Genomic DNA, 27606 nt, shown 5'->3' on the forward strand with positions numbered 1-27606 from the left:
GGACTTAATTCTCTTATGAAATATACAATCATTGCTGGTTCTTGAGGTCAATTCGATGATTTTGATTAAGCCACCTTAGGACTACAATATTCTCTTGATATAATCTCATTCAGCAGTTCGTTATTTTTCTTCTGTACATTTGCTGAAGTACTAGCCAAAGGGAATGAGAAAAACTGGGTTAAGTTCAAATTGCCAATCGTAGTATATTGAAATTTTAAAAAATCTAGTTTAAGTGTAGTTGCTATGAAAAAAAAAGAAATTTTACTAATCTCTTTTATAGGACATATTTCGAAAAGGAGTGGCATTATAAAAAAAAAGTGACGGCTGATAGTCTTTGATTATCCTTACGAAAAATGAATTCGCTAAATTTCAAATTTTGCTTTCTTCGGGGGTGTCATCTGAATTATAGGTGAATTATACGTATTATTTTTTTTCTACATTGTAGAGAAAGAGAAATTATTCAATTCATATATAATAAAATTCTGTAGAGTTTTACAAATAAAAGCAGAGGAATTTGGATTTGTTTCTATAAAGTTGTGATTTAAATGTGGAATTAAGAACACATGATTTGAATCAGAAGGAACAAATATCTATAAACCCCCTGATACACAGTATGACATTTTCACTTGGCTACACTGTGAATACCTGTCCCACTTTTGTTTTGAAATAACACGAAAACTGGGTATACATAAAAAAAAGGCCTATATATTTTTTTCTTTATTAAGCAACTATTTACATTTAAACATGTATGTACATATCTCGAAAAGTGTTAGCGAATGAAACTTAAGTGACTCGGTAGAAAGCTGAGAAGCCAAACCAACCAGTATTTGCTGCAGGTACAGGAATCTGGAAAACATAAAAAAAATTAAACTGATTACTTTTTAGGTTAAAAATTTTATAATAGTTTTAAAGAATGGATAGTGCATGGATGCAAAGATATTTCAGACAGTTATGATAAATGAGATTAATATAGATAGCCTATTTTTGATCAGTATCTCAAGGGGAAAAATGTGATGGTCTGGTTAAATTTTTAAAAATTAACACACCCATGAACTCAATGATTAGAACGATTGAACATGTGCTACAAAGAACGCCTACTACTGAAGAGTTTTTAGTGTTGTGGTAATTGAACAAACACATTTGATTCATTGCCACGATGTTGTTCGCTGGTCTTCATACGATGGGTGTTTTGATAAATCATTATATATATCAGGAACTGACATTAGGGACCTGTAGTAGTAGTTTCTTCCTTAGTCCGCAATTTTATTTAATTTGCCTCGTGTTTTATGTCAATCACTCTTTGTATCTCATGCTTTTATTAAAACGTATAACATTTACATTACTGTTTCTAAAACGTTTAAAATATATATTGCTGTTTCTAAAAAAAAATGTAATAATTGTTTACAATAATTCGGAAATAATTCTCAATGTGATTGAATTAATGCATATAGAAATTTTTACTTCACAATACGTTTATCTTTTTGCATGCTTTATTTGGTATGACAAAAATGTTGGCATGTTAAAATGAAAGTGAAATTGACAGGTTATGGCTGATGCAACAAGGTTATAACATTCAAAATGAAAAAAAAAAAGTAGCATCTTATCTTTCTGGAAACACGTTCACTCAGAGAAAAGTGATTGATTATTAAACTTGCATATCGTTCAAGAAAGAAGGACGTTACGTTTTGTTTGCTATTTTGCCAACAAGAGATTGACGCTATCAGCGATTTCCATGCCGCTTTTCCATGACGCAAGGAGACCACATTAAAACATCATGGAACTGAAGCAAATAGTTGTTTGTGTACTTTTTACCCGACTTCATTACTATTTTCCTTTCAGCGTGATGTAATTGTTTTGACATTTTTGCTGTTCTCCGAAGAAAACATCAGCGCTTCCTGGTAGTATACCCTACACAGTTCCTTTATTGATAAAATCAGGTATCTCAGCAAAAAACAGGGTTCTAGGAAGCGAATCAACCTGAGATCGAGTGACAGCAAATTTCTTGTGGCTAATGACATGAATCAAGGATAGCAATGCAGCATTCAGATTTCCGCGCCAAATTTGGAGCTGGTTTATACAAACATGTACATTTTTGTTAATTTAAATTAAGTTTTTACATGGATCCTAAAAATAACACCCCAATTAATGATCAGATCGCCAGCTTGTACCCTGCCAGGATGGGATAAGATATGGTTAATTTGTCTAGCGTATTTCCCAGATTTTTGTGATCTGTCTTAAGCCATTTAACATTTGAAAGTAATATTTTATCTTAAAGTTTGACGTGGATGAAGGGAGGTTGTATATTTTCCAAGATCTGCTCGAAAGATTGTAAAACAGATGAATGGCCTCTTGCGGCGCTCTTCCATTTTCATAAGATGTTAAATTTATATTTACACATGATAAAAGATTGGTGGTTTGAAAAGCTGTATCTCTTCTCAGAGAGGTAATCAAGAAATTGATCTCTTTTCATTTGTCTGGATCTAGAAGGCATCGATACCAGATCAATGCAAAAAAATATCTTTTACATCTGGTAGTACGTATTACAAACAGAAATATTCCAACTATCTTTTTTATTGCGGTTTGAGGTGGATCAGATTTGTGTTATCACAACTGATTGCACTCGATGGTTTTTAATGTTTTGAAAATACCAAAACACACTTTGAACGGCAAAATATTCTGCCTGCGATATTTCATTCATACATTCTTTAAACATTTAAAAATCTGACTTATAAAATGTTATTACACACCTTTGAGGAGTAATCATTTTCCTGGAGAGCTAAAATTGAAGGGTTCAAATTGTTTTGAAAATTTAAGATAAAGTGCACCTTTATAGAACGACCAGATTACTCCGCTAGGGCGCGGTGATATCCTAAAGAAGGAATGTTTTCATTTTGTTGTGTGCGTGTTTATATCATAAAATTAAATAAATCAGGTTGTGATCCGTATTGTTTTCGGAATGTTATATGTTATAAGAATTTAATGCTCTCCATTAAGAAAATTAATTTTATGATACAAACATTATTTTAAAGCTTGGAGAAGTTGTTATTTTTTGTAAATTAAACATTTTTATCTTTTTTTAGTTGGAATGCATCCAAATATGTATTTTTCATTCATTTCAATTGTATAATTAACGTATATGCTTTTTCTGCATATCTCTCTCTGACTGTAACTTTCATTTAATAAATTACAAGTAATCAGAATTTAATTGAATAAATGACTATAAAAATAGCATCTTTAAAACAGCACATTTTTTATGGTATATCCCTTTTTATGTAAATCGCTTTCTCAGTGATCGGAAGGTCGTGAGGTTCGAATCTCCACCGTGCTCTGACCAAAGTCGATAAAAATAGGAAGCAATTAAAAAAAGAGTCCCCCCTCATTAAAGGCTTTGGTAGGGTAAAGATTCCTCACTTCTCAACAGCCATGATTTAAATATGGAGTACTTTACTCTATGGTGATATCTCTAAATAAGTGAAAAAATCTCGAATGGGACGGTAAATAAGTTAAAACACATGCAAATAATACCATGAAAATCTTTAATATAAAACATGCCAACCTCACTAATGCTAAAACACTGAAAACAGATTGATAAGAAATATCACTAGCTCTGGACATATTACATGATTATACAAAGGGTTATATCCGAGACAATTCAGAAATCGAAAGAAGATACCGTACTCAATTTTGATAATGTGCTATTGAGAAACTCTTGAACTCCAGTAGTTGTTTCTGAATTCTTACCGTAAAAAAAATGTAGCAGCCTTTTGTCGTGCTTCAGGTGATTTTCGCTAGCTTTTCAAGTCACTGCACACCAAATGAATGTATCAGTCTAGATATATATATATATAAAAAGCAAACACGTACTTTTGAATATGTAAATTGTTTTTCCCTATAGTATCTATAAAACGTCTACTTAATATGATACTCTAACAAAGTGGCATATTTGCTTTCATCCTCCCCGAAGCTTGCGTTGAGCGTAACTTTTTTGTCCTTTCCTCGATATTGATTCAGATTAAATGTTCCTTCGAAAATGGGACCTCCTTTGTTTTCTAGATGGTTCCATTCCTCGTCAACCACCACTGCTACTTGTTTTGCATGAGGTACCAATACCCGCCATTTGACATGAGTTAATCTTGTAGACTCGCAGAGATTCAAAGGCTCGTAAAGGTAACATCCTTCTTTCCACTGAACATACTGTTTCGGAAATGGAAATGCGGGATTTAATGCTTTCGTGCAATGTAGAAGATAGTTGTAAACATTAGGCAAGGACTTGCTGGGATCGGACTGTGGAAGAGCGTAAATTTGTAACTTGTACCAGCCTGGTTGAGGAAAATGAATCAGAAAGGTAATATTACCATCTTTGATCTGAGTGAAGACATATTCCGAGAAGTCCCTTTCATCCTTGCAGAACTGTAGTTGGTGTGTTATCTTAACAGGTCCACGGTTTTTTAGCTTAAGTTCAAAATGATTGTCCCTAGCAACGACAACCGGGTCCGTATGGGACAGAACACTAAGTCCAAGTTCATTAAATCGCTCCTGGGGCCCAAGATACCCCTCGGGCATTTCTGGCTGAGGGTCGCAACTCATCCTGATTCTCACTCCGATCAGTCGTAGAAAAATATTTTGCCGAAGAACGAAGCACAGCGAAATGCGGAAGCGAAATTCTGATGGAAATCTGCTTAGCGTTGTCGCATTAAATACTATGGCAACTTCCTACAAAGCAGTGATATTATTCACCAATGAGAACCGTGCGTTATTCCAGCGATGTGGTTGTCGAGATGCTATAAATAAAGAAAACTAGGAATCTCATCATGAGGCATTTTTATTCAAAGAATAATAATCAAATTCAATCAAGGTTGATCGCTTTGCATCTATCTTATGGTTCCCCGATGAGTAAACATCCCTACAAATGTGCAAAAGCTCATAAAATTTCTCCTGAAGACAGAGGCACAGATGGAAAATTTTAATACGTGATCAATTAGAAACCGACAAGTAGCCAAGGTCTTTGCGAAAAGATATGCAATTTAAGAACAAGAAATGGTAATTACGGATATTACTCTTTCATTCTTTGATGATTTGATGTACTTTTTTTTAATTGTAGGCAGAAGATTGCGCGCTCAGTTTCCGACTGGCTGAAGAACGAAATCGCAAGCAATGAAACATTGCTGTATATTCCTGAGGTAAATTTTGTTTGATTTGTTATTTCTTGCGTTCCCGCTCTGTCTCATACAAAGAAAAGCTATCACAGGTACTAGTATATTCAATGTATACTACTGGATTCACCTTAATTTATTTATCAATTAATTTCATTATGCAGTAACGAGGAATGATTATATTTTGCAGAATTCCATTTTGACAAAAACTTATATAAGCAGTATTAATTATCAAGCACTCGCTTTTCAAAAGAACTTCCAACTGAAATTCATTTTGCAACGTACTTCTGAGGAAATAAATGCTTCAATGCTTTTCCATATATTCATCGTTTAAAAAGAAAGATAAATTAAAAAATACAAATATGATTCAGAAGAATAAATTTCCGAACATCACGTACTTAACTTGGTTCCTGTTTATCTGTTCGTCTGTCTGTTTGTATGTAGAAGTATAAGCTGCAGGGCTGTAGCGACGTCGTTTTAATCTTAGGCCAATTACGTTACAGATCCGGTCATACAAGTATGATGGAATTTACGGCGCAAGAGTTTTGGTAAGGGGGCATTTCTTTACTTTCAACCATTGATCAACTTACTACATTTTACTCCCTAATTCTGGACATAATTTTTACCAAACGGTTGGTTGTATTCACCTCATAGAGCTTAATAGTCATTTCTACAGACAAATAAACCCATTTGTTTTAATTTTTTTTCGATATCGGGTGGCAGATAATTCCAAAACAAGCGATCGAGTTCATTAGTCTCTAGAGATGACTGTAAACGGTTAGGAGGTGAATAAAATATACGAATTCATGGTAAAAAAAAATTCAGAATTAGGGATTGAAAGGTAGTTGATAAACAATTGCTGATAAGTGGAGAAATTCTCGTCAACCAGAACAGAAAATCATGCACGGTAAATTGCACCATATTTGCATTACGGGATCTGTTCTAGTTATAGTCAAAAATGATAAAACGAGAATGCTATAGTTCTGCATCTAGTTGAGGTGTGTATTAGATATTTTGCTTATACTAGTACTAGTATTGTTGTCTTATTTCTCTGTTCATGGTTTCCATGGCTACTACTCTCATGACCTTTTAACTTTTCTTTTGTCTGGATCTAGAAGGCATCGATACCAGATCAATGCAAAAAAAAAACTCTTTTACATCTGGTAGTACGTATTACAAGCAGAAATATTCCAACTATCTTCTTTACAGCGGTTTGAGGTGGATCATTGTTTCCATGGCTACTACCCTCATGACCTTTTAACTTGATCAAGGCATTTAAGAAGTTAGTCCATATATTGAGCATATGTAATGTTTGCAATTAAAATGAATGATGAATTCCAGTCCACTCGGCCTTGACCTTTGTATCACTGCAAAAGTGCTCCGGATGGTTCTTTAACTTAAGGAGGCTCATTACACCACTTTTTGATGACGTACTACACAAAAAAATAAACCTCCTTTGTGTCGACCGGTTTGCTCAGGGGACGAGTTGTATAGGTACCACTATAATATGACCCTGGCCTTTAAAACGCTTTAAAAATAGATGAAACATGCGGTGTTGTAAACAGTGAAAACAAAGTAGCGGATTCATTATGCATAAACCAAGAAGAATTGCTTTTAGGCAGAAACAAAAGAAAGCAACTGTCAAATCTTCGCCAAACAAGTAATGTCAATTTCATAGATATGCATGCAGTGAACTCTATCAATCACAGACATGTATGTATGGAGGAAATTCGAGTTAAAATCTACAACCTTGTTTTAAAATTTTATTTGATTGCGCTATTTACTGTGTTGGTGTTAATTTATATATTTGTTTTATTGATTTAAATGTATACTCTGGCAATTTAAAGCTTTATTCTGAATTTTAGATGTAATGTCAAACGTTCCATAGTGTTTTGAGTCTTGGCTAATTAGGAAAGATAACTCTTGAAAGTGAACTTTTTATACCAAATATTTTTTAAATTGGATTTTTCATTTCGTTTAAACTTTCTTCATTCAATTTGACACAAGTAAGTCATTGAAATACATCCCTTGTCTCTTCAGAACACATTTTTAAAATGTTTTATGCATAGATTAAAAAGATAATGACATTAATTGTTTTCTGGGAGAAAATTATTTTTTCTAATTAAATTATTATCAGGTATTATGAGGTATTTTCACTGTGTGTACTTGTCTTAAGAAGATGCCCATCATTTGACACTGAAAGTTCTGAAATTCTGTGAATAATAAACCTGAAATAAAACATTTAACTAAAATAAACAAAAACTAAAAAATTCTATAAAAAATATTTATGATATCAATACCCCCATCTGGATATTTGACATCAACATTATAAGTGGTGCTGTATTGAAATCTAAAATAAACTGTGGACGTAATGAGCCACCTTAATTTGTCTTTTTAATTTTGAAAGGCAAGGGTTTCAAAAAATCATTCTTACTTCATGCTTATGATTTCACGGCACCGAACACTGAAATTTTAATTGTATTTTAATTATACAGTTACCACACTACTCAACGCGTTATCGGCAACTCGGTTGTTATCGGACACTCGGTGCAAGAAAAGCAATGTTTAGAAAATGTGGGTAATTTTAAATTTCATATATAAACGATAAATTTGTATTTCAGCAAATAAAGTTTGTGATCTATGACAGATAATTGATGATACTTTCAGCAGCACAAAGCACAAACCAAATCACTCTCTTTCAAAAGATCTACAGCTCTTTCAAATGATATTTTACAAAAATTTCGGACTATGTCATCACATTTTAACTTCTGTAGAGTTCAAAATTAGTTTATTCTATTAAACAAACTGATCTATTTATTCTATGGACAATTAGATACCTTTAGATCAGCAACCTGAGATTAAAAATCCTTAAAGGTTAGTAAACAGTCTTTTAAAATGTCTCGTTAGTTGAAAACATGTTATCGTCAACTCGGTTGATGTTGCCGGATACTTCGGTTTTTGACGGGTGTATGTTATCGGAAACTCAGGTTAAAAAGTTTCCTTTAGCTTCATAAATAGATTGGAAAATTCCATTATAATCTGCCAATCCTTGAAAATAGCAAACGTAAAAGTTTGTTTTGATATAAATGTATATAAATAAGATTAATAATTATAAATTTATTATAGAACTACTCATGAATAATTATAAATTTATTATAGGACTACTCATCTGCTCAACCATTTCTCTTGTTTTCCATTCAAGATAACCTCTTGGAAACTGCTTCAGGCAGTTTCAAACGTAAATTATCATGTTTAATTAATGATAACAATTTTGCTTCAGTCTTCCAATATAGTTTACATGTATTACGTTATTCTGAGAAAAAAAAAACAAGTTCAATTTCCCCCATGATCCCTGGGGAATTATTTTTTTTGTCCAGTAATGTTATCGTATTATCACGTCACAGTTACACATATATAGCAGGTATGGCTTAAGAAGGGATGCCCTGTATATGAAACAAGTGCCTGTGGTTCATGTGGATGTGACGTCAGGACTTATGTTGCTCCGCAGAAGAACGTTAACATATTTTTAAAAGCTTAAAATAGAATCACCCAGTTTATAGGACTTTTTAAATACTTGATCATGTGATCTTGTGTCAATCAGACAGCTGTCAACATTGAAGAAAAATAATAATTCTTAATTCTTTTTTATACAATGTAATATGGATATGTACATGTAGTAGATTAAAGAGACTATCATTTAACAAAAAGCGTGCATGGTTCAGAAAAAAAAATGTATTTGCGTTTTCAATTACAATGGGGGGGGGTGTTTAGAGATTTTTTGCTTCAGTATAAACACCCCATAGCAATGCAAAATCCATGTCAGCCCCCCCCCCTCCATCTGAGCATTAGCGCAAGCAACACATTGAATTTGAGCACACTGCAGGATTTAACAACCTCCGATGTTTTAGAGATCCGTATTTACGATTTAAAAAAAAAGAAATTTAAAGTCAAAAACTTTGAATTTTATGTCATATATTTTGGTCTAACTACCGTTTTGGAAATTCACCTGACCACCCTTGAGTTTAAATTGTTTTGTATGTACAAACTGATAAATGTATTTGTGTTCGAAAGGTTGCGAGTTTGAAACTCAGCGGCGACTGACCTAAGTCGATCAAAATGGGTAGCAACTGTTTCTTCGCCATGCGTTCAGCAACTTGATTGTATGTTGTTTAACGCCCTCCTACGTTTGGAGACGCCATCACTTGCTGGCGGAGAGCTTCAAAATTTGTCATATACTCAGCACCTATAGGGCCATTGAGCAGTCAGGGATCTCTTTTGTGCTAGCACCTACTGCGACGTCCCACTGTGGGATCGACTCCTTACTTGGCGACTCTAGAGAAGACACTCTAACCACTGCGCCACACAGGGGACCTCGGTACCTTGTAATGAAATTTAAAACTTGTACCATATTTTCAAACAGGTCAATGCAGATTTCAGTGAGAAATGCCAAAAAACACAATTTTTAAAAGTTACATATTCTTAAAGAGGCATATTATAGCCAAAAATTAGAATTTCGAGCCAGCCATTTTAAATATTTAGATTTCTTACGGATTTCTGTCGTTTCCTTGCGTTTTTCCTTAATTTATGACAACCTTTGTTTCCGATAACCAAAACCGAGTTATCCGATAACAAAGTGCATTATTCAACCGTATTTCCGATAACATACTGAAAGTTAAACTCGGCAATTTTTTCCCTTTAATTACATATTTGCAAGATTCTGAGGAAGTCTTCTTGTGGACAATCATTAACGCAAGGTAAACAAGGATTTTGAAGAAAAAAGGCTATTTACAGCAATGACAATTGGAGAAAAACTTGCAAAATATAACAAATTTGACTTTAAAAGCCTTCCAAAGGCTAACAAATGCTATACTAGTACGTATCGAGGCTTTATTTTGTATCCGTATTCATTTCTGTTTACAAAAAGCACAATGACTATTCTCTGTTTCTATTTTAACACAGTTTATTTAAAATAATTTACTAACCTGTCAAAAATTGTTATCAACCGAGTGTCCGATAACAACCGAGTAGCCGATAACGCGTTGAGCAGTGTGGTTACCACACATACTGAAATTTTAAATATTAAAAAATGCGCCATGATCGATGAACCTGAAGGATCGTAGTCAAAATGACTGAAATCGCTCTTAAGACGGATTATACACGTTTTTGGGTGTTTTTTTTTTAATTTGAATAAGATTTGAAGTTAATTGCTGATTATTTAAGGTGGCTCATTACGTCCACAGTTTATTTTAGATTTCAATACAGCACCACTTATAATGTTGATGTCAAATATCCAGATCGGGGTATTGATATCATAAATATTTTTTATAGAATTTTTTAGTTTTTGTTTATTTTAGTTAAATGTTTTATTTCAGGTTTATTATTCACAGAATTTCAGAACTTTCAGTGTCAAATGATGGGCATCTTCTTAAGACAAGTACACATAGTGAAAATACCTCATAATACCTAATAATAATTTAATTAGAAAAAATAATTTTCTCCCAGAAAACAATTAATGTCATTATCTTTTTAATCTATGCATAAAACATTTTAAAAATGTGTTCTGAAGAGACAAGGGATGTATTTCAATGACTTACTTGTGTCAAATTGAATGAAGAAAGTTTAAACGAAATGAAAAATCCAATTTAAAAAATATTTGGTATAAAAAGTTCACTTTCAAGAGTTATCTTTCCTAATTAGCCAAGACTCAAAACACTATGGAACGTTTGACATTACATCTAAAATTCAGAATAAAGCTTTAAATTGCCAGAGTATACATTTAAATCAATAAAACAAATATATAAATTAACACCAACACAGTAAATAGCGCAATCAAATAAAATTTTAATTTCAACAAGGTTGTAGATTTTAACTCGAATTTCCTCCATACATCCATGTCTGTGATTGATAGCGTTCACTGCATGCATAGCTATGAAATTGACATTACTTGTTTGGCGAAGATTTGACAGTTGCTTTCTTTTGTTTCTGCCTAAAAGCAATTCTTCTTGGTTTATGCATAATGAATCCGAATGTTTCATCTATTTTTAAAGCGTTTTAAAGGTCAGGGTCATATTATAGAGGTACCTATACAACTCGTCCCCTGAGCAAACCGGTCGACACAAAGGAGGTTTATTTTTTTTGTGTAGTACGTCATCAAAAAGTGGTGTAATGAGCCTTCTTAATTTGATAATTAAATTTTTCTTTCAGGGTATGGGAAAATAGTTTATTTGACACACATTTTATTTGTAATACATAAAAATAGTATTATATTGGTCTTACTGCTTTATGTGAATTACATAATATAAGGTCTGTATCAGCGTTTTTATCATAGATGAAGTGGAGACAAACCTTTAAAAAATTGAGAAACAGAAAAAAGGGAAAAAACTAAACTGCTCAAATTCGATATCTGAATTTTAGGAGTTTTAAAGATCTTTTTCTAACCTTTTCTTTACATTTTTAGTGCTGGGATTTAATGATTTGATCGATAAGCAATATAAGGTTGGGAGTAGGAAACCGATTTTAAATGAAATATTTTACACAGTAAAACTTCATAAAAAAGATCTCTGAAAGAAAGTTGTTGAAATTGATATTAAGTTAGAACGTTCTATAGATGTATTTGCATTGAATTTCTCTTACAAGCGATTTTGATATTAAAAGACCATCAAAATATTACAGAAAGTGAAAAACAAATTTTAGTCCCTGGTACTTCGTCATAACCATGTTTTACATTTTATGGGAATACCTGACAAAAAGTTTGAAAAAAAATTCTTATTAGATTAAAAGTACATTTATTTACTACGTAGTAGTGTGTAACATAAATAGTGAAAAGTACGTACATACTTTCAACTTGTGACCTTAGCTATGGTACTTTACAAGTATAGCAATAAAATATCCTGACGTGTGCATACTACAAAGCCTTAAATCGTGATTTGTTAGGTGTGCAACAGTGCAGAAGTCATCATCTTTTAAAAATGCGGTTATTGTTCTACCTCAAAACAATTCTTCTGCCTGTATCATGTAGGATTCTTGTTACTGGATTTATCTGTAAGAAATCTTGACGTCGCCGTCAGATCTGGGTGGTAGTTATTAGAACAGGCTACGCCGTCAGTATAGAATGCTGGTGATCTGTCCTATAAAAACGTACTTTTATCACAGTGAATTCTAATATAGCACTGCTCTTGGGTCAATGTGAGTTTTGTTCTTTAGATCGAACACTAAATATCTGATGAAAAGTCAAATGGATTGTCCTGATGATGACACACGGTGATTGATTTCTTTTAAAAAAAATATAAGCTTTAAAAACATGTGAACCTAGCATATAACAAACCTTGGACAATTCACGGGATTAACTTGAATCGGATGTCTTGAGAAGTAATCATCCGCTATATGTGATCAGCTAAACGGAATATTCCGTAGTCAAATCTATTATAAAACAGTAGCATTGCAACTGGAATAAATAGATTATCTTAGATGATTTTATGTTTTACTAGTTATTGCATATCATTCTATTACATACATTGTACGAGTAGTAGTATCCGACCTATGGTTAATATTGGTGTCTCTGGCTGTTACAGAATGGCACATTAATATGAATATATGATGGATATATGAAAACGAACAGTATTCAAGCTGAAAGTCCATCAAAACAGTACAAAACAAATCGAGGCAGAGCAAACATATGGACCCCCAAAAACATCAGAGGTGAGATCAAGGACCTTAGAGGAATGACCATCACCTGCCAACAGTACATAACCGCCGTGTGCTTCTTGTCATGATCGGAAAACACGGAAAACTCCTTGAACAATCCAAAGTTTAAATAATTGTCGAAAAATAAGTATCAAAACGTCATTTCGCATTTCATTTAATGATGGGTCTATTTGCTCAATAAGTCAATGTATCGACCATAAATGTTGCAAAATTATGAGTTCAAACGAGTCTATTCGTTTAGTTTCATCAACTTTTTGATATGAAAATATATTCCTGTAACATTTTTTTTATTTCAGGAATCTCGGTGTTCAATTAAGTCTATAAAAACATTTTAACTCCATAAAAGTTAAAAAAAAAAAATAAAAGTTCTAGAAAAATCGAATATCTTTAAAACCTAGCATCAGATAACAATGCTTTCTAGCATGATGTGAAATTTAAGGTCATCTATAATATTCTGCATTGAGCATGTTGAAAACTATACTTTTAGTACTATTATAATTGTTAAAGAAAAGTTTAAAAATGTATCACTATTTGTAAAGATTCACTTCTCTACGAAGTTCTGGATGCGTATATTTTTTTATCTTAGAATATATATTAGGTGATCAACTTTCAAGTAGAAAATACAAAGCTGGTTCTTCTATTTTGTATTGCTTATCATTAGAGGCTTAGATGCTCAAGAAAAGATAGATAACTCTTTTTCTCAAGCTTTTTTATCAACAGATTTAATATCAAAGAATATTCATCACTAGCGGGAAATCTTTATAATTTTCATCATAGCCGAAAATAGATTAAATATACCATCTTTGACTGTTTTATTTGAAGAAAAAAAATGTGATAATACATTACTTTTTTATCCTTTCTGTAAATCAAATATTGAGTTGGTACATTATATTTTTGATTTGACGAAAATGTGAGAAGGAACGATATTATAACCGATGTTAACCCATTAAATATGATGAAAGACTGGGGGATTAGGTATTAAACTTCTGTTTTTCACTTATGTATGCAAAGTAAAAATTCTTTTATAATACAAATTGACTTTCAGTGATAAATTTTATCTATCACTGGGCGCGGTAGGGTTAACTTAATGTCTGACAGATTTCAGCAGACGTTACATTAGTCACGTAGAAATGAAAACTTGGATACATATAATTTGTTTTATTCACTTAGTAACTACATGCGGTATCCATTTAGATTACAAAAGAGATGCCTTAAATGTATTGGGACTAATCCATCGAATCAAATTAAACATGAAGTATATATCAACAGAATTCTACATGAAACATAAAAAACGAAATGCTATGATATATCTAAAAGTCTAAATCAGGATTAAGAAGGAGAATATAGAAATCCTTAAACCCAGTCACATTAAATCAGAATTTAATCTGCATGCAAAAAATAACAATAAAATGTTTTCTTCTGATTTTTGTTAAAAAAAATTTTTGTGGGAATGTATTTTGCGTAACCGTGTTTCAAATTTATTTTCATATGAATCACTAAATTAGGAACAAAATATCGTCTTGAAGATGCATGTGAAGTGCTGTTTAATTTTATGGCACATAAAAAACAATTCCTTCCTGCTTCTACGCATTTCTTTTTAACCCCACTTAACCTTGGTGCACTCCTCTCTGATGAAATATCTCTATGACTATTGGAAAAGTAAATACAGAGAACAATTATCTGTAATTTTTATTTTTATAACATCTCTGATGTAATTAATTCATATGTACTGCATTTGATTCGACAATAAACACTATTCATCGCTTTAAGTTGTAAAATGCGAAAAATGTGTATTTTTTCATTTCCAAATTGATCGCTGTCCTTAAAACATCAGCGAACAATGTTAAATTTATTCTATCGCTTTCTGAATTTACATGAGTTGCAAGAAAATAAAAAATAGCACTTATTTTAAGGTGAGAATTAAAAAATTGAATTCAAGCGGGATCAGTACATTACAGAATACTATACTTACTTAGTACGGTATGCCTGATACGTACAAGAAATTAATTTTTATATCATTATAGACAGCTGATTTATAATCTTAAAGTAGTATTAAGGTTATAAAATACAGCCTTTCAGTAATTGAAAATGCTCATAAAAATGTCTCTGATATCACAGAGTTACGTGAACTTACCTCTGATATTTCTTCAAAGTTCATCATCATATATGATCATATTTTACAGGGTAACTTGTCAAATTTGATAACTATTTTAAAGAAACTAACAAATAAATAAAAGCACCAGTTGTGTATTTCTTAACTGAAGATTGATCAACAAATATATTTCAAGATGTAAAAAGAACAATATGTTTAGTTCCTCTGTTTACTTCAATTTATCTAAAAAAATTTTAATGGTTTACAATTATCAACTTTTTTTACAATATTGTTTTAAGACTTCAAAGAATCTTGAATAATATTGAGTTGCATAAAATAGCAATTCTATGCACATAAAGGTTTTAATTTCAATTTGAATGTTGTTTAATAAAATAATAAATTTAAGAGTAATCTCTCATGGCTGAATTGATATGCTAAGATACCAAAACTTACAATGGTAATTTCTATTCTTATGTCGATGCGATATATCCTGGTGAGCTTGATATAAAAGATACCACAGCGTCTGACACATGTGTTTCATATTTGGATATTTTACTTGAAAAAGACGTCAATGGTAATCTAACAATCAAGCTCTACGATAAACGTGATGACTAAGTTTTCAATCTTCAACTTCCTTATACCTTCATCACATGAATACGGAATTTATATATCTCAGTTGATTCCATAGGCAAGAGCATGCTCTACGTACGAACAATTTCTAAAACGAGGTAAATTATTGACAAACAAGTTGATGAAACAAGAATATCAGCAGACTCTTTTAAAACCATCATTTCGTAGGGTCTATGGTTGATACAATAACTTGTCAGCAATACAATTTATCATTGAGTCAAATGCTGACTGACGTTTTTCATACTAATTGTTAGTCAATTATTTATAATTATAGTTTTTCTACTAAACCAAATTTCAAATTGATTTTAATACCATTTTCGTGTATACTCACACGTAGAAATATACATGGAGAATTTGGCGCTAAAATGACGTCACAATGAGGCTAAATTCAAATATTACGTATGTTGTGGTTCCTTCAAAATGTAAATAAAAGAAATGTTTTTGAGTTTAGTGTGAAGTATTGGTATGCAAATCACACAGACTTGCAGGTAACCAGCTTCTTGAAATATGCCTAAGTGACACGTCTGTGTGATTTACACACCAATAACTCACAAAAACTTTAAAACATTCCTTAAATACACTGAATTGAGGACGGATTTTTTGCGTTATTTTCCGATCATGACAAGGAGTACACGGTGTGTGAGAACATTTGGCAGGGGATGCCCATTCCTCTATTGCACCTGAACCCACCTCTGAGGTTTTGGAGGTCCGTGTTTACCCTGCTCCTATTTTGTATTGTTTTATTGATTTCTGATCTTGAGTACTGTTCGTTATCTCCATATGTTTCATTAAATAATAAAATGCTTATCATAGAGCTTGGTTCTTAGGTTACTATTAACGTATTTTCCTAGTAAAATATCCAAATATGAAACAGTTGAGTCAGACTCTGAGGTATCTTAAATCTCGAGCTCACCAGGATATACTGTATCGACATAAGAATGAAAATTACCAATGCTAATTGACAATACGTCGTCGAAATATCGAAATGTCGAGTTGAAGGCCACAGCAAGTGTTTTCTTCTTTTCATGTATAAGACTTTGGAGAAATTCTGCTTCATATGAATATAAAAATAGGTCTGCTAATAACGGGGCGCAATCGGTACACATGGGAATTCCAATATATTGTTGGGAGACCTGTTCTCCAAAAACCACATAGATATTATCAATTAGAAATTCAAACATCTTTTTGATGTCAACTTCACAGTACTTGTGTGTACAATCAATAATTTTGCAAATGACCAATGACAAGATAAGTAAATTTACGAGTTGCATTTTTATTGAAAGAGCAGCTGTCAATGATATCAAAAAGCCTGGACTTTATTTTATCGTAGGGAATGGTTGTGTTTAAAGTTGAATAAACCATAAAACGTGAAAACTATACTAGAAATACGTTTTATACATCATAACCTTCCTTTTCAGAAACTACATTCATTACATGTTCATCTCGATTTTTAAACAATAATGGCATGTTTGCGTTAACTTGAATATGTTCAAATATAAAAATAACATTTTGTTGACTTTTTTAAAATTAAAAAAAATCAAATAATATGTTAACAGATAAGCTATTTAAAAAGATTTATATCTTATTGTATGAAAATCAATTTTATCTTTAAAATTTTATACAGAATTTACAATGAATTGCTAAACAATATATTCATATTAACATGCCAGTACATATTTTTTCTAAAAATTTCACAATACCAAGTATAAAGAATAATTTCTATGTGCACAAGTATTTCTGTTGAATTACCTGTTTCAAATTTCTTAATTTTTTCTTCTTTTTTTTGGGGGGGGGGGTTTATATTTATTTAGGTTTTTATCACGTTAAATTCATAAACATCATTTTGATCACTTTAAGCTTTTTATTACAGGTAATGAAGGCCAGTCCCTACTTTGCTGTAAAAGTATGGGCTCAAGACAAAAAATTCATATAAGAAAAACGTCCTAGTCTCTTTCTTAGTTATGACATTCAGAACTTGAAACTGCCATCGTTATATGAAACAAATTTGACACTGTTAATTTATGATTATATAATGTAAAGATTGATATTGTGTAATAAACATAGCTCCAGATAGGTCATGATCAACAAGTTTATCGGTTAAACTACACTCTATATCAACTCTGAAGAAAAACATTTGTAGTACATCAAGATACACGCCTGCAGAAAAAGGAAGTTCAATACATTTCTTACGTTTAAATTATTCGTCCACGTGCTGCAAAACGTGACTGCATGTACTTTTCAAATTTGGTACTTTCCAAGATAGAGTATATTTGTTCTGAATCTGTACTGCAGAACTCTCTTGGTTATGATGCACTAGGGGTATTTTAATATTTTTATAATTTTCCTCAAAGATATTTTATTTAGCAAATTTTCGTTCAACAATTTTTTTATGCTGGGAAAAATCGGAGGTTACTAGTAATTAAATAAATGAAAAGAACCCTTCTTTCTTCATAGAAGCCCGAAAAGTCAAAATCTGTTGGTTTTGTATGGAAAGAAATATTAAATAAAAAGTACGCTATGAAGGAACACGCTTTTAATGAATTGGTTTTTACAATGAAGTATGTATTTCAAATATATTGTGAATGGATAGAAATAAATTCACAAAGGAAAATCATTGATCAGTGGCATTTTTAAAACTTCACAATGCTAAATTATTAGTTCATTGTATGTTGTTTACGGCCAAAATCGAGGATTTATTTTATTTTTATAGAGACGTACCGTATGCTGGTAAAGGGCTTCAAATTTAAACCTATACTTTGCACTCTGGGAATTGAGCAGTCGGAGTTCTTTATCGTGCCAACGACAACCACGACACAAACGTCGCTTTTGAAGGTCTCAAACGAAAGATCTCTATTGCAGCTGCTTAGCGAAAGTATAGTCGTTATTTATTTTTACATCGTAGGGACGCGAGCATTCTACAACTAGGATAATGTAACGATTTGCAAAATTTTCATATACGGTACATTAAATTCTTCAATTGAATTTTTGATTTTAGATACATATTATCTTTCAGAGATTCAATTCTTTAAATCATGTTTTAGTTTTTGTTTATTCCTTGATGCCCATTTCTTTCTTTAAAAAAAATAGGCTCTAATACTGCGTCTTCATAAATATTTATTTCTTATGAAACAAAATTTGTGCATAATTTTTCTTTCATTATTTTCTTTAATAAATGACATATTTCACTTCTACGTTATGTTATTTGTTTTTGCCAGCTTTTAACAAAAAACAAGCACAGTCTTTTGGTAGGAGATCTAGGGAGTATAAGTTCTTTTTTTTTCTTTTTATTTATTTCTTTTTTTTCTTTTTTTTCTTTTGCATGAGACATGTACCCCCTCCCCGGATTTCAATGGTGTATTTTTAATAATTATAAAGGTCGTGTAAAGTAAGGCAGAATTACAAATGATGCAATGAACAACATCAATGTTATTGATTATATGACCTTTTTGAATCGAATCTTGTAGCCCAGTGAATGTATTATCTGCTCTGACTTGGGGTACATTGCCATTCATTATATCGAAATACAATGAAATGAAAAGAGGATTAAATTTATCTTGAAGTCATTCAACTTTGCTCAAGGATAATTTATTTTCAAGACCAACATTAACGTTCCTACATAGTTGCGTCAATTGAATGTTGTCAAAATTCTGTGAATTCATTAGTTCTAGCGAATTATTTGGGAAAGGAAATTTTTGAAAATTTTGTTTAAACTAAACCACATATTGACGTTCCCTATCCACCACAAAAACATTTTTTTATTGAAATATCACTCCCTGAATGGCATCTTTTATAAAAGGATAAATAATTTCCAAGTTTGTATCATAAATTGCTTGCCCCATAGATTTACCCTTAAAGATCTTTTTATCTGGTTTCACTTAAATCTTTTTTATTTTGAGGAAGATTGTTTTGTTAAAAAAGCAAAGAACAATCTTTACAAATGCAATATGTCAAAAGTGAACAGAAGCATGCGAACTGTCGACACACATTACATTTGTTAGTTGGATGCAAATATGTAAGGGTGGTGAAAGTTTTTCTTATGCTTTCCTTAAAGTTTTAGGAAAAGGGTATAAGAATTGTTTTAATTAAGTAATTCTAAATGAATTCATTTGATGTTTTTGATTGATTTTCTTTTAGTTTCCTAATTTAGAATTGGGTTTTTGAATTAAGAGTTTGTTTATTTTTTAAAGAAATCCGAGTTAACCTTTAGATATTTGTTCTGGCTTCTTCATTCAGGCTGATGAAAAAAACTATCTAAACCAGTTGTTTATAAAACAAAATACAGGGTTCAATACTTTATGTGTATTTAGAGTTCCTCCCACTCGTATTCTCTTGTGTTGACCTGTTCTGGCTTTAGATACGACACTTACAAATTCGGTGGCTTATCAACAGAATAAATAAAATTTTCACTGATGACATTGTCGGCAAGCTTTGCCTTCCCTAAGTCTAAATGTCCTAGACTTGGCATCAAATCTTTGTCTACGTACTATGATTGCAAACATAACAAAAAGAAGCATTTGCAATGATATGAATAGAATAAAAACCATTTCATGACTTAATGTTAATTTATCCATTAGATCAATCATAATCAAACACGTTTTGTAAACAATATAATTAATATTATAAACTATAAGGAAAATAATTTCTTTCTAAAAAAAATATTGGTTTTTTAATGATTTAAATCATCAGCGGAGTTGTTTCTAGAAAGAGTTAAACAGTGCAAAATTTTGTAATTTTGTCTCTTATCATTTTCATGAAAAGTCTTTAAAAATATTTATTTATGTATAAAACAGATTCCTTGGAAAGTCCAGATTACCTCGGGTCCCTAGGAAGGCAATGTATCCCCTGTCAACCAGTCACACTCGCCTTGAGCCATTATGATATGAACATGTACTAATCAGGTAAACAGAGTAATCTGATATCAAATTTGGTATAATACAACGGCCTACATGTATCAATTAGTATGTAAAGAAAAATACAGTAACTAACAACATAGGTTCTCTGAATTTCCTATACAATAAAGCAATGTTTAAAAGTTTTATTGTAAAATAAACTCTGGTTTCATTTTAGCTTTTAACTATTTCATTGAGTTACTAAGTACATTTTAAATTTCACATCCTCAAAACCGAATATTGCAAGTAATTAAAAATTTCTGTTTCTCATTTATTGCACAAGCAAGCTTAAAGTATAAATAATGAATATTTAAGCTAAAAAGAATTATAATGAAGTTTTTTAATATTCTTTACTAAAAATATATTGTGTATTTAAAAATATCACAAATCTCCATGCTAATATCGATATGGCAAGTCTTTATTTACATGGAATTAAGCGATAAACTAGAGGATTAGGTATAGACTTTCTATCTATTCTGTTAAATAAAGCCAGATAATTCAAACCAGTTCACTTGTACTGAAATATATTGAATTTAAAGATTGTAAAGTTTCTTTTAAAAACTTCCATATCATACAATTTGAAAGATCCTTAAAAATATAGATAAATAAATATGACTTGCAATCGAAAAAGAAAAGGTAAAACAAAAAAGGAACAATAATCGATCTCAAAAATATGTACAAATAATTCAAATCTGTGAACAGGGCATAAAACACTGACCAATGGAAATTCCAGAGGTAAGATCAGGAACATAGAAAAATTCATACCCTTTTTACAGGTCACAACCGCCGTAAGCCATATACCGGGGTATGCTGATGAGGCAGCCTGAAGTCTAATAAAGTGCTAAAAAGACCTTATAATCGATATAAAACATGTCCCTCAAAACACGATCGATTTTATTCATTAATAGCGTCGTTTTGTCGATCACAGAGCTAACGATATGCTGATTCTGTGTGGAGTTATTTCAATCCTTGTAACATCAACTTATTTGTCAAAAGTCTGCTTCAGTTTAAACTTTGATCGTACTCAGAGTAGGTTCTTGAGTGTCTTGACGATGGAAAAGCTAAAGTCGTCCTGTTTTGCGTACAATTTAATAGTTAGTTGTCAATCATCGTCTATAGTCAGTAAAACATTCAAATATGAAACAGATTTGGCAGACTTTGTGTTGACTTCTTGTTTATTTGTATATGTATGATAGTTGTCCATGATGTCAAAAATGACTTTTAGTTGTGAGGAAAGACTGTATAAAGCGTTGAAAAAATCAAACCTTTTGATATACCACAAAAATTGCTTTTTGATTTTTTAAAGAGTGTTTGTGGATTTTAAAATATTTGTTATAGCACATTTTGTAGCACAATGTGTCTGAAGTTTCTCTTTCACAGAAGCTCATATTTTTATCGGCTTTAAAAAAAGAGGTTTGGTTGCACATTAATTGGCTTCTTCATTATCATTTTCTTTGTAAGGACCTTTCTGATTTTTTTCAGTCGAGGATAGGCTCGGAAAAACAATATCACATTCAGTAGATGTAACGTAAGAAGGAATTTAAAATCAAAGTGTGATTTGAAAAATTTAATAATTTGAATGGAATGGATGATTAATTTTTATGATATGCATTATAAATAAACATAACTTAAATTTAATTTGAAGATCTTTATTCGAAAGGGGACTGCTAGAAGTAGTTAAAATAAGGGGGGAAATGGAATTGATTCATGTTTCTTTTTTCTTGTAAAATTTAATTGTCTGTGATAATAAGCCTGCAATACGAATAATCTACATTGCTATACGTCTAGCCAGCTGGTACTATAATAACCTTGTGTATTTATGTACTCTTACTAACTGCGTAGCCTAATGATTATAACTTACAAGAAAAATAAGTTTTTAAAAGGACATTTTTCTTCTCTTTCAAGTATAATCCGTCGATTCTTTTTATGGTTTATATGTAAAAATATATGTTTTAAAACTATTTTTGTAATTAAAAAAAGAAGTATAATGGTTTAAATTGCGTTACTATTTGAATAAAAATACGAAATCCAGATGGATTCGAATTTGATATTGTTGATTTTTTTTCAAATTTCAGAAGATTTTTATGTATATTAATAAAACAAACAACAAAAAACATCCAAAACAATATACGAATTTAAATTAATCTTTGTAAATGCATTGCATAAAAATATCACGATTTAACATTAATTAAAACATAAAAAATAATAATAATTGACCTGTATACCGGGTATATCTTTGTAAGCGAATATATGTTTTGTTTTATTTGCAACGTTTACATGGTAGGAACCTTGAATAAAATTATATGGACATACCTGGTCATAAGTTTCAATATATTCAATTTTAAATCGAAAAAGCCAATCCGGCAATCTTATATAAAACGTTTTTAGCGTTTAAACATTGCTGTGGTTTGCTTCAATATTTGATTGTTGGATAGGATTAGATTTATAGCCGCGCAATTGATCTCCAGTCTGTATCACATGTTGTCGCGTTACCTCATAAAACTTGTTATATTATCTCTCGACGCGTTCAAGAAGTGCAATCGGTGCAATCACAAGTTTAAATACACTCAAAATCATTTTTAAATAGAAAAAGAAGGCAACCTTTTAGTAACTAATGACAATTTTAAAAACGAAGTCGAGTTTGTTTCATGAAACTAAAGATATATATCTATATATAATCAGAAATAAACAAAAATGATTAGATGCATAAACATTGGGAAACACCCAGTTTAATACATCGGCTAAAGATAACCGCTTTTAAATGAATTACTGGTCCCTTAATCCCTTTCAATATAGGCATCGTAAATCTTTAAATCTTTCTACTCCCCCGCAATATTTGGAATACCTCGTCGAAGGACGAATAAAATCCTTGGTGGGGGATAACAGTAGTATCAATGTATTATATAAAATTTGGTTCCTTTCTATTTCTGGCAGCTACTTTGGTTCTTTCGACTCTGGAATTAATAGAAATTTATTGTAATATTGAATTTTGATTCATTTGATATTATATTATTTAATCATGTCTGATAAGAGGAATCGATCTGAAACATAATAAAGAGCAAATCGTTTAATGTATTTGTTCTCCAATGCAAATTAGACAGGCTATCGTAGGCTCCACCTACTTCACCAAATAAGGTCATTCCAACCAAAAATGTCTTCTTGTGAGTATAAATAGAGAATATTGTGAATATAACTAAATTCAACTTGTGAACTCCACAGATCGGGCAAATTATTAATTACAAGAAAGTGATGAAATCTTGGAAATTGACACTCATTATTATTGCTTGCATGCAGCTTGCTGTAATGTCAAAATCCTGGAAAAAACTGAAAGCTATCAAAAGACATGAGGGTTTCAGAATTTCTTGCTGCTTTATTGATATTTTTTGTTCTGAAGTCTGTATCGCAAGAGGAGACAGACCAACCTACAAAAGAAGTGTGAAGGACAACAAATCTAAATTACAAGAAACAAAGATAAGTGAACAAGTTCCAAATCAAAAGAAATATTTGCTGAACTTAATGAAAGATGCCAAGGAATTTCGTCGTGTTTGGAAAAAATGGTGTGTATTGTATACTTAACATCTTTACTAATTACTTTTCCAACTGAGGTTAATAAAAAAGAGTTTTGTACTTCATTTCAGATGAATTTTTTATTTCAATATTTAAATATCAAAAGCAGTGTTTCATAAATTTCATTTTTTTTTTATTGAAAACGAAATAATCGTATTTTTACAATTTCGCCTTATGATGCAATATAGATTGAATATCACTTCGTTTAAGTCATGGTTAAAAATACCCAATAATGTCCTAAAAAGATAGTATCCTTAGATAATAATCTTAAATAATCTTTTTCATGTTATGTTCAAATAATTTGCTGTTTAATAGAATGTTATTTGTGTGCGTCTTGTAGGTAATTTTTTCAATAAAATATATACTAGTATCACAAAATACAAATATCTCTTAAAATCTGTATTACACTAATATTTACAACATGTTAAATTCAATTATATTTTTATTGGATAATCTTTAAATCTACTTATAACAAGTAGGAATATTCCCTCCTCTGTCTATCTTACTGTAAAAGATAACGATTGTTAACTTTATGTCATTGCTCATGACACGCTCATTAAGATTTTTGATTTTGAATTTTTAAAAAAGAAATCACATGATTAAAGTTACAGTTTAAAGATGTTATTCATATGTCTGAGTATCAAGTATCAAATGGATACATTCCAATGATATAGAATAATAAAATGATGTATTTTTTCCAGTTAATTATGTTTTGTTAATTGATGCATTTATTACTGAAAGAATTTGTAAGAAGCTGAAAATTTAAAAATACTCTACATAATTTATATTTCATTTATCCCTAATAAATTTGCTTTGTGTAAAAAAAAAAACACGCCTTTGCTATTTATCACAACATATATCTTTTCCAATATAATAACGTTATCAAAATATCCCAAAAAAAGTTTCACTTGAAACAATATATTATAAATTAATTTTTATCAATATGAAGACATATCTCCATTTATCCTGATGCTAACTGCGGAAATATTGCCGATGTTGGAATTGAAGAGTTCTAATGATAAATATTAATTCAGCAAAAACCTGTCTGTCAGCGTTAAAAATTATAGAAAATTCAAAACTTATTTTTACTTTGGTTTTTTTTTTATTTATTTACATGTACATGTATCTATTTTGGTTAGATTTAATACAAATTATTATCGGGAATGGAAAGGATTTGCAGGAAGTTTCTAAATTCTTCTTAGAATGGCATGAATGTTTAATTCAATGCCTCCCTATTCTCTTGAATGAAAACCAATGAAGTGACGAAATGAATTTTAATTTCTACGTCAAACCACACAAGATTCTTACGTGTATTTCTGCTTTATGTATTCAATCTTGCAATGAAATCGATGTGCTCTCATAATAATAGCAAACAAATGATGAAAGGAAAATTATTGTCTCTCACTCAAGAAGGATATAAACACGATTTATTGAATTTCGGATTAACTAATGACTTTGTTGAAGTAACCCTAACTGAAAAGATGTTAACCTCTCAGAGTGTCCATAAAGCGACATTCCAGGGCGTACAAGCCGTTTACTCAATAACCCTTCAAATAGTCAGTCTTTGTTGACATAGTGGACAAATTCTCGTCATCACCCCCGCACATCGTAACCTTGGCATTTATTAAGGGAATCTTTATTTACCTGCCACATTTGTAAATGAAATTGACATTTCACCCGTAGCAGCAAATGACTGTTTGCGTCTTTTTTACATCAAATTCAGAAGTTACTCTACGAAACCAGTTAAATGTGTTTACTTGATAAGATTTTCATTTCACCTTAAGTGATATTATGTTTCCGATGACATTTTAAATTCAAGTTTGACTTTCTTTTTTTTAAGGTTGGGACGTTTTGCAGTGAGATAATGCAAAGAAGAAGTAGTATCATAGCTTCTAAAGAAGGTTATAACGCCTACAGTTTATAAGCTTGTAACGCCAGTCTTGTGAACCTGTGCCAAAGAGAGTGTGCTACTCTTCAAAATGTCCTCCAACGTGTTCTTCAAAAGTGATGTTGAAAGCCTGTTCGACTTTCGTTACTATGCTTGGCGCTTTAAATCTTTAATTTATTATTGTGTTATGTTGTTTGTTGCTGTACATTTTTTATTTTAGAAAAATATTTGTACAGAAATTTGTCGAGCTGGCTCGACATTTTTATGATATTTGAGTATTCCGCTGTTGAGCAGTATTTTTCTTACCAAAGTTCCTACTTTTATACCTTTTGTTGAAACAAATAAATGATATGAAACAAACGGAAGGATTTTTTATATTTTCCTCTTAGAAGATTGGGTTTTTACAAGAAAAATGGCAAGTTCTATGCAAAAGAAACTTACCGTACTTGCATCTACTTTATCAATGTTTTAAAATCTTATTCTAATTTTAAAGTAGGTATAATTAAAAAGACATCACAGACCCTGCTATATCTCTTTCATATTTGGATGTTAACTGACCACAGAAGATAATATGATCATCAAACAAACGGAATTACTTCAAGCAGCTTTTCAAGTACCAGCTCTACTTATTTATGTTTTTAAGCCAGTTTTGAAAATAAGCCACCTATTTCTTGCATTGACAATTACTCGAAAATAAGCCTGTTTTGAAAAGAAGCCAGTCATGATAATGTCATTTAGGTAAAATTTAGGTGTTTCTTTTTTCAAAGCTCAACCCTAAGCTTAAATTTTCTATTTTAACTTTTTCTTGGAGTAGGAGTACGTCTAGCAGTCGTCATTGCTAAAAGCTCACTGTTTAAAAAAGGGAATTAAAGACAATGGAGCACTTAACTCTTACAGAAGTTTACCTGGATATTTTATTTTTAAAAACTGTGAAACAAGTAGTTCTCAAAATATCAATTACGATTTATTGTATTGATAAGAAGTCGTGATTATGCTCTCGTCGCTCACCAGTTTTTTTGTACTGATAATAAGCCGCGATCTGAAAGTAAGACGGTTTTGAAAATTAGCCCCCACTTTCTTACCAAAACTAAAAATAAGTCGCGGCTTATTTTCAAGGTTTTAGGGTATGGAGATAACGAACAGTATTCAAGCTCAGAATTCAATTAAACAATACAAAATAGGAGTAGAGCAAACACGGACTGTCGAAACATCATAGATGGGATCGGGACCCATTGGGGAGTGTGCATTTCCTCTTAACAATTGGTATGACATATGTATCTTATTTTATGTCTTCCGACTAATTTCATACATATTTTGATAACAATTCAATCAAAAATAAGACAGGAATCTGTCGAAGAAAATCGTTTCGTAGTGATTTCAATTGCGTTTCAAGTCAGCATTTTGCAAATTCAGTTCGTTATAATGACTCATTTGCAAATGCCACTTATCGTTCAGACGGATTTTGTCTGATATATTTCAGTTGTTAGGACATAGTTTTATACCGAAATTGATTACTCCTCCTCGTGCATCTGATCTCACCTCTGAAATTTCCGGGGTCCGTATTTGTGTCCTTTGGACAGATTTGTTTTGTATAAAGTTTTTATAAGATCGATCACTTTTCGGTATCTTCACCTTTTTTTCATTATATGAAAAATTTGTCTAAGAATTACTGTGTTTGTCTGA

At 31.3% G+C, this 27606-nt stretch overlaps 1 protein-coding gene and 1 long non-coding RNA gene across 2 annotated transcripts; one reads left to right on the top strand and one right to left on the bottom strand.

Moving 5' to 3' along the window:
- Positions 1-704: 704 nt before the first annotated feature.
- Positions 705-4677, bottom strand: LOC134252880 (hillarin-like). The gene is made up of 2 exons (XM_062735424.1): positions 3742-4677; positions 705-846 (listed from the first exon to the last, which is right to left on the bottom strand). Exon 1 carries the CDS (start codon positions 4585-4587, stop codon positions 3910-3912), a length of 678 nt encoding a protein of 225 aa, XP_062591408.1. The 5' UTR covers positions 4588-4677; the 3' UTR covers positions 705-846; positions 3742-3909.
- Positions 4678-5109: 432 nt separating this feature from the next.
- On the top strand, positions 5110-26151 carry LOC134252886 (uncharacterized). Its single transcript, XR_009989035.1, has 3 exons — positions 5110-5180; positions 23863-24025; positions 25876-26151. It is a non-coding gene; the product is annotated as an uncharacterized LOC134252886 (long non-coding RNA).
- Positions 26152-27606: the final 1455 nt, after the last annotated feature.

The sequence above is a fragment of the Saccostrea cucullata genome, unplaced genomic scaffold (genome assembly GCF_032062105.1).
Source record: "Saccostrea cucullata isolate Sc308-1 unplaced genomic scaffold, CSIRO_AGI_Scuc_v1 ctg142, whole genome shotgun sequence".
NCBI classification, from domain to species: domain Eukaryota; kingdom Metazoa; phylum Mollusca; class Bivalvia; order Ostreida; family Ostreidae; genus Saccostrea; species Saccostrea cuccullata.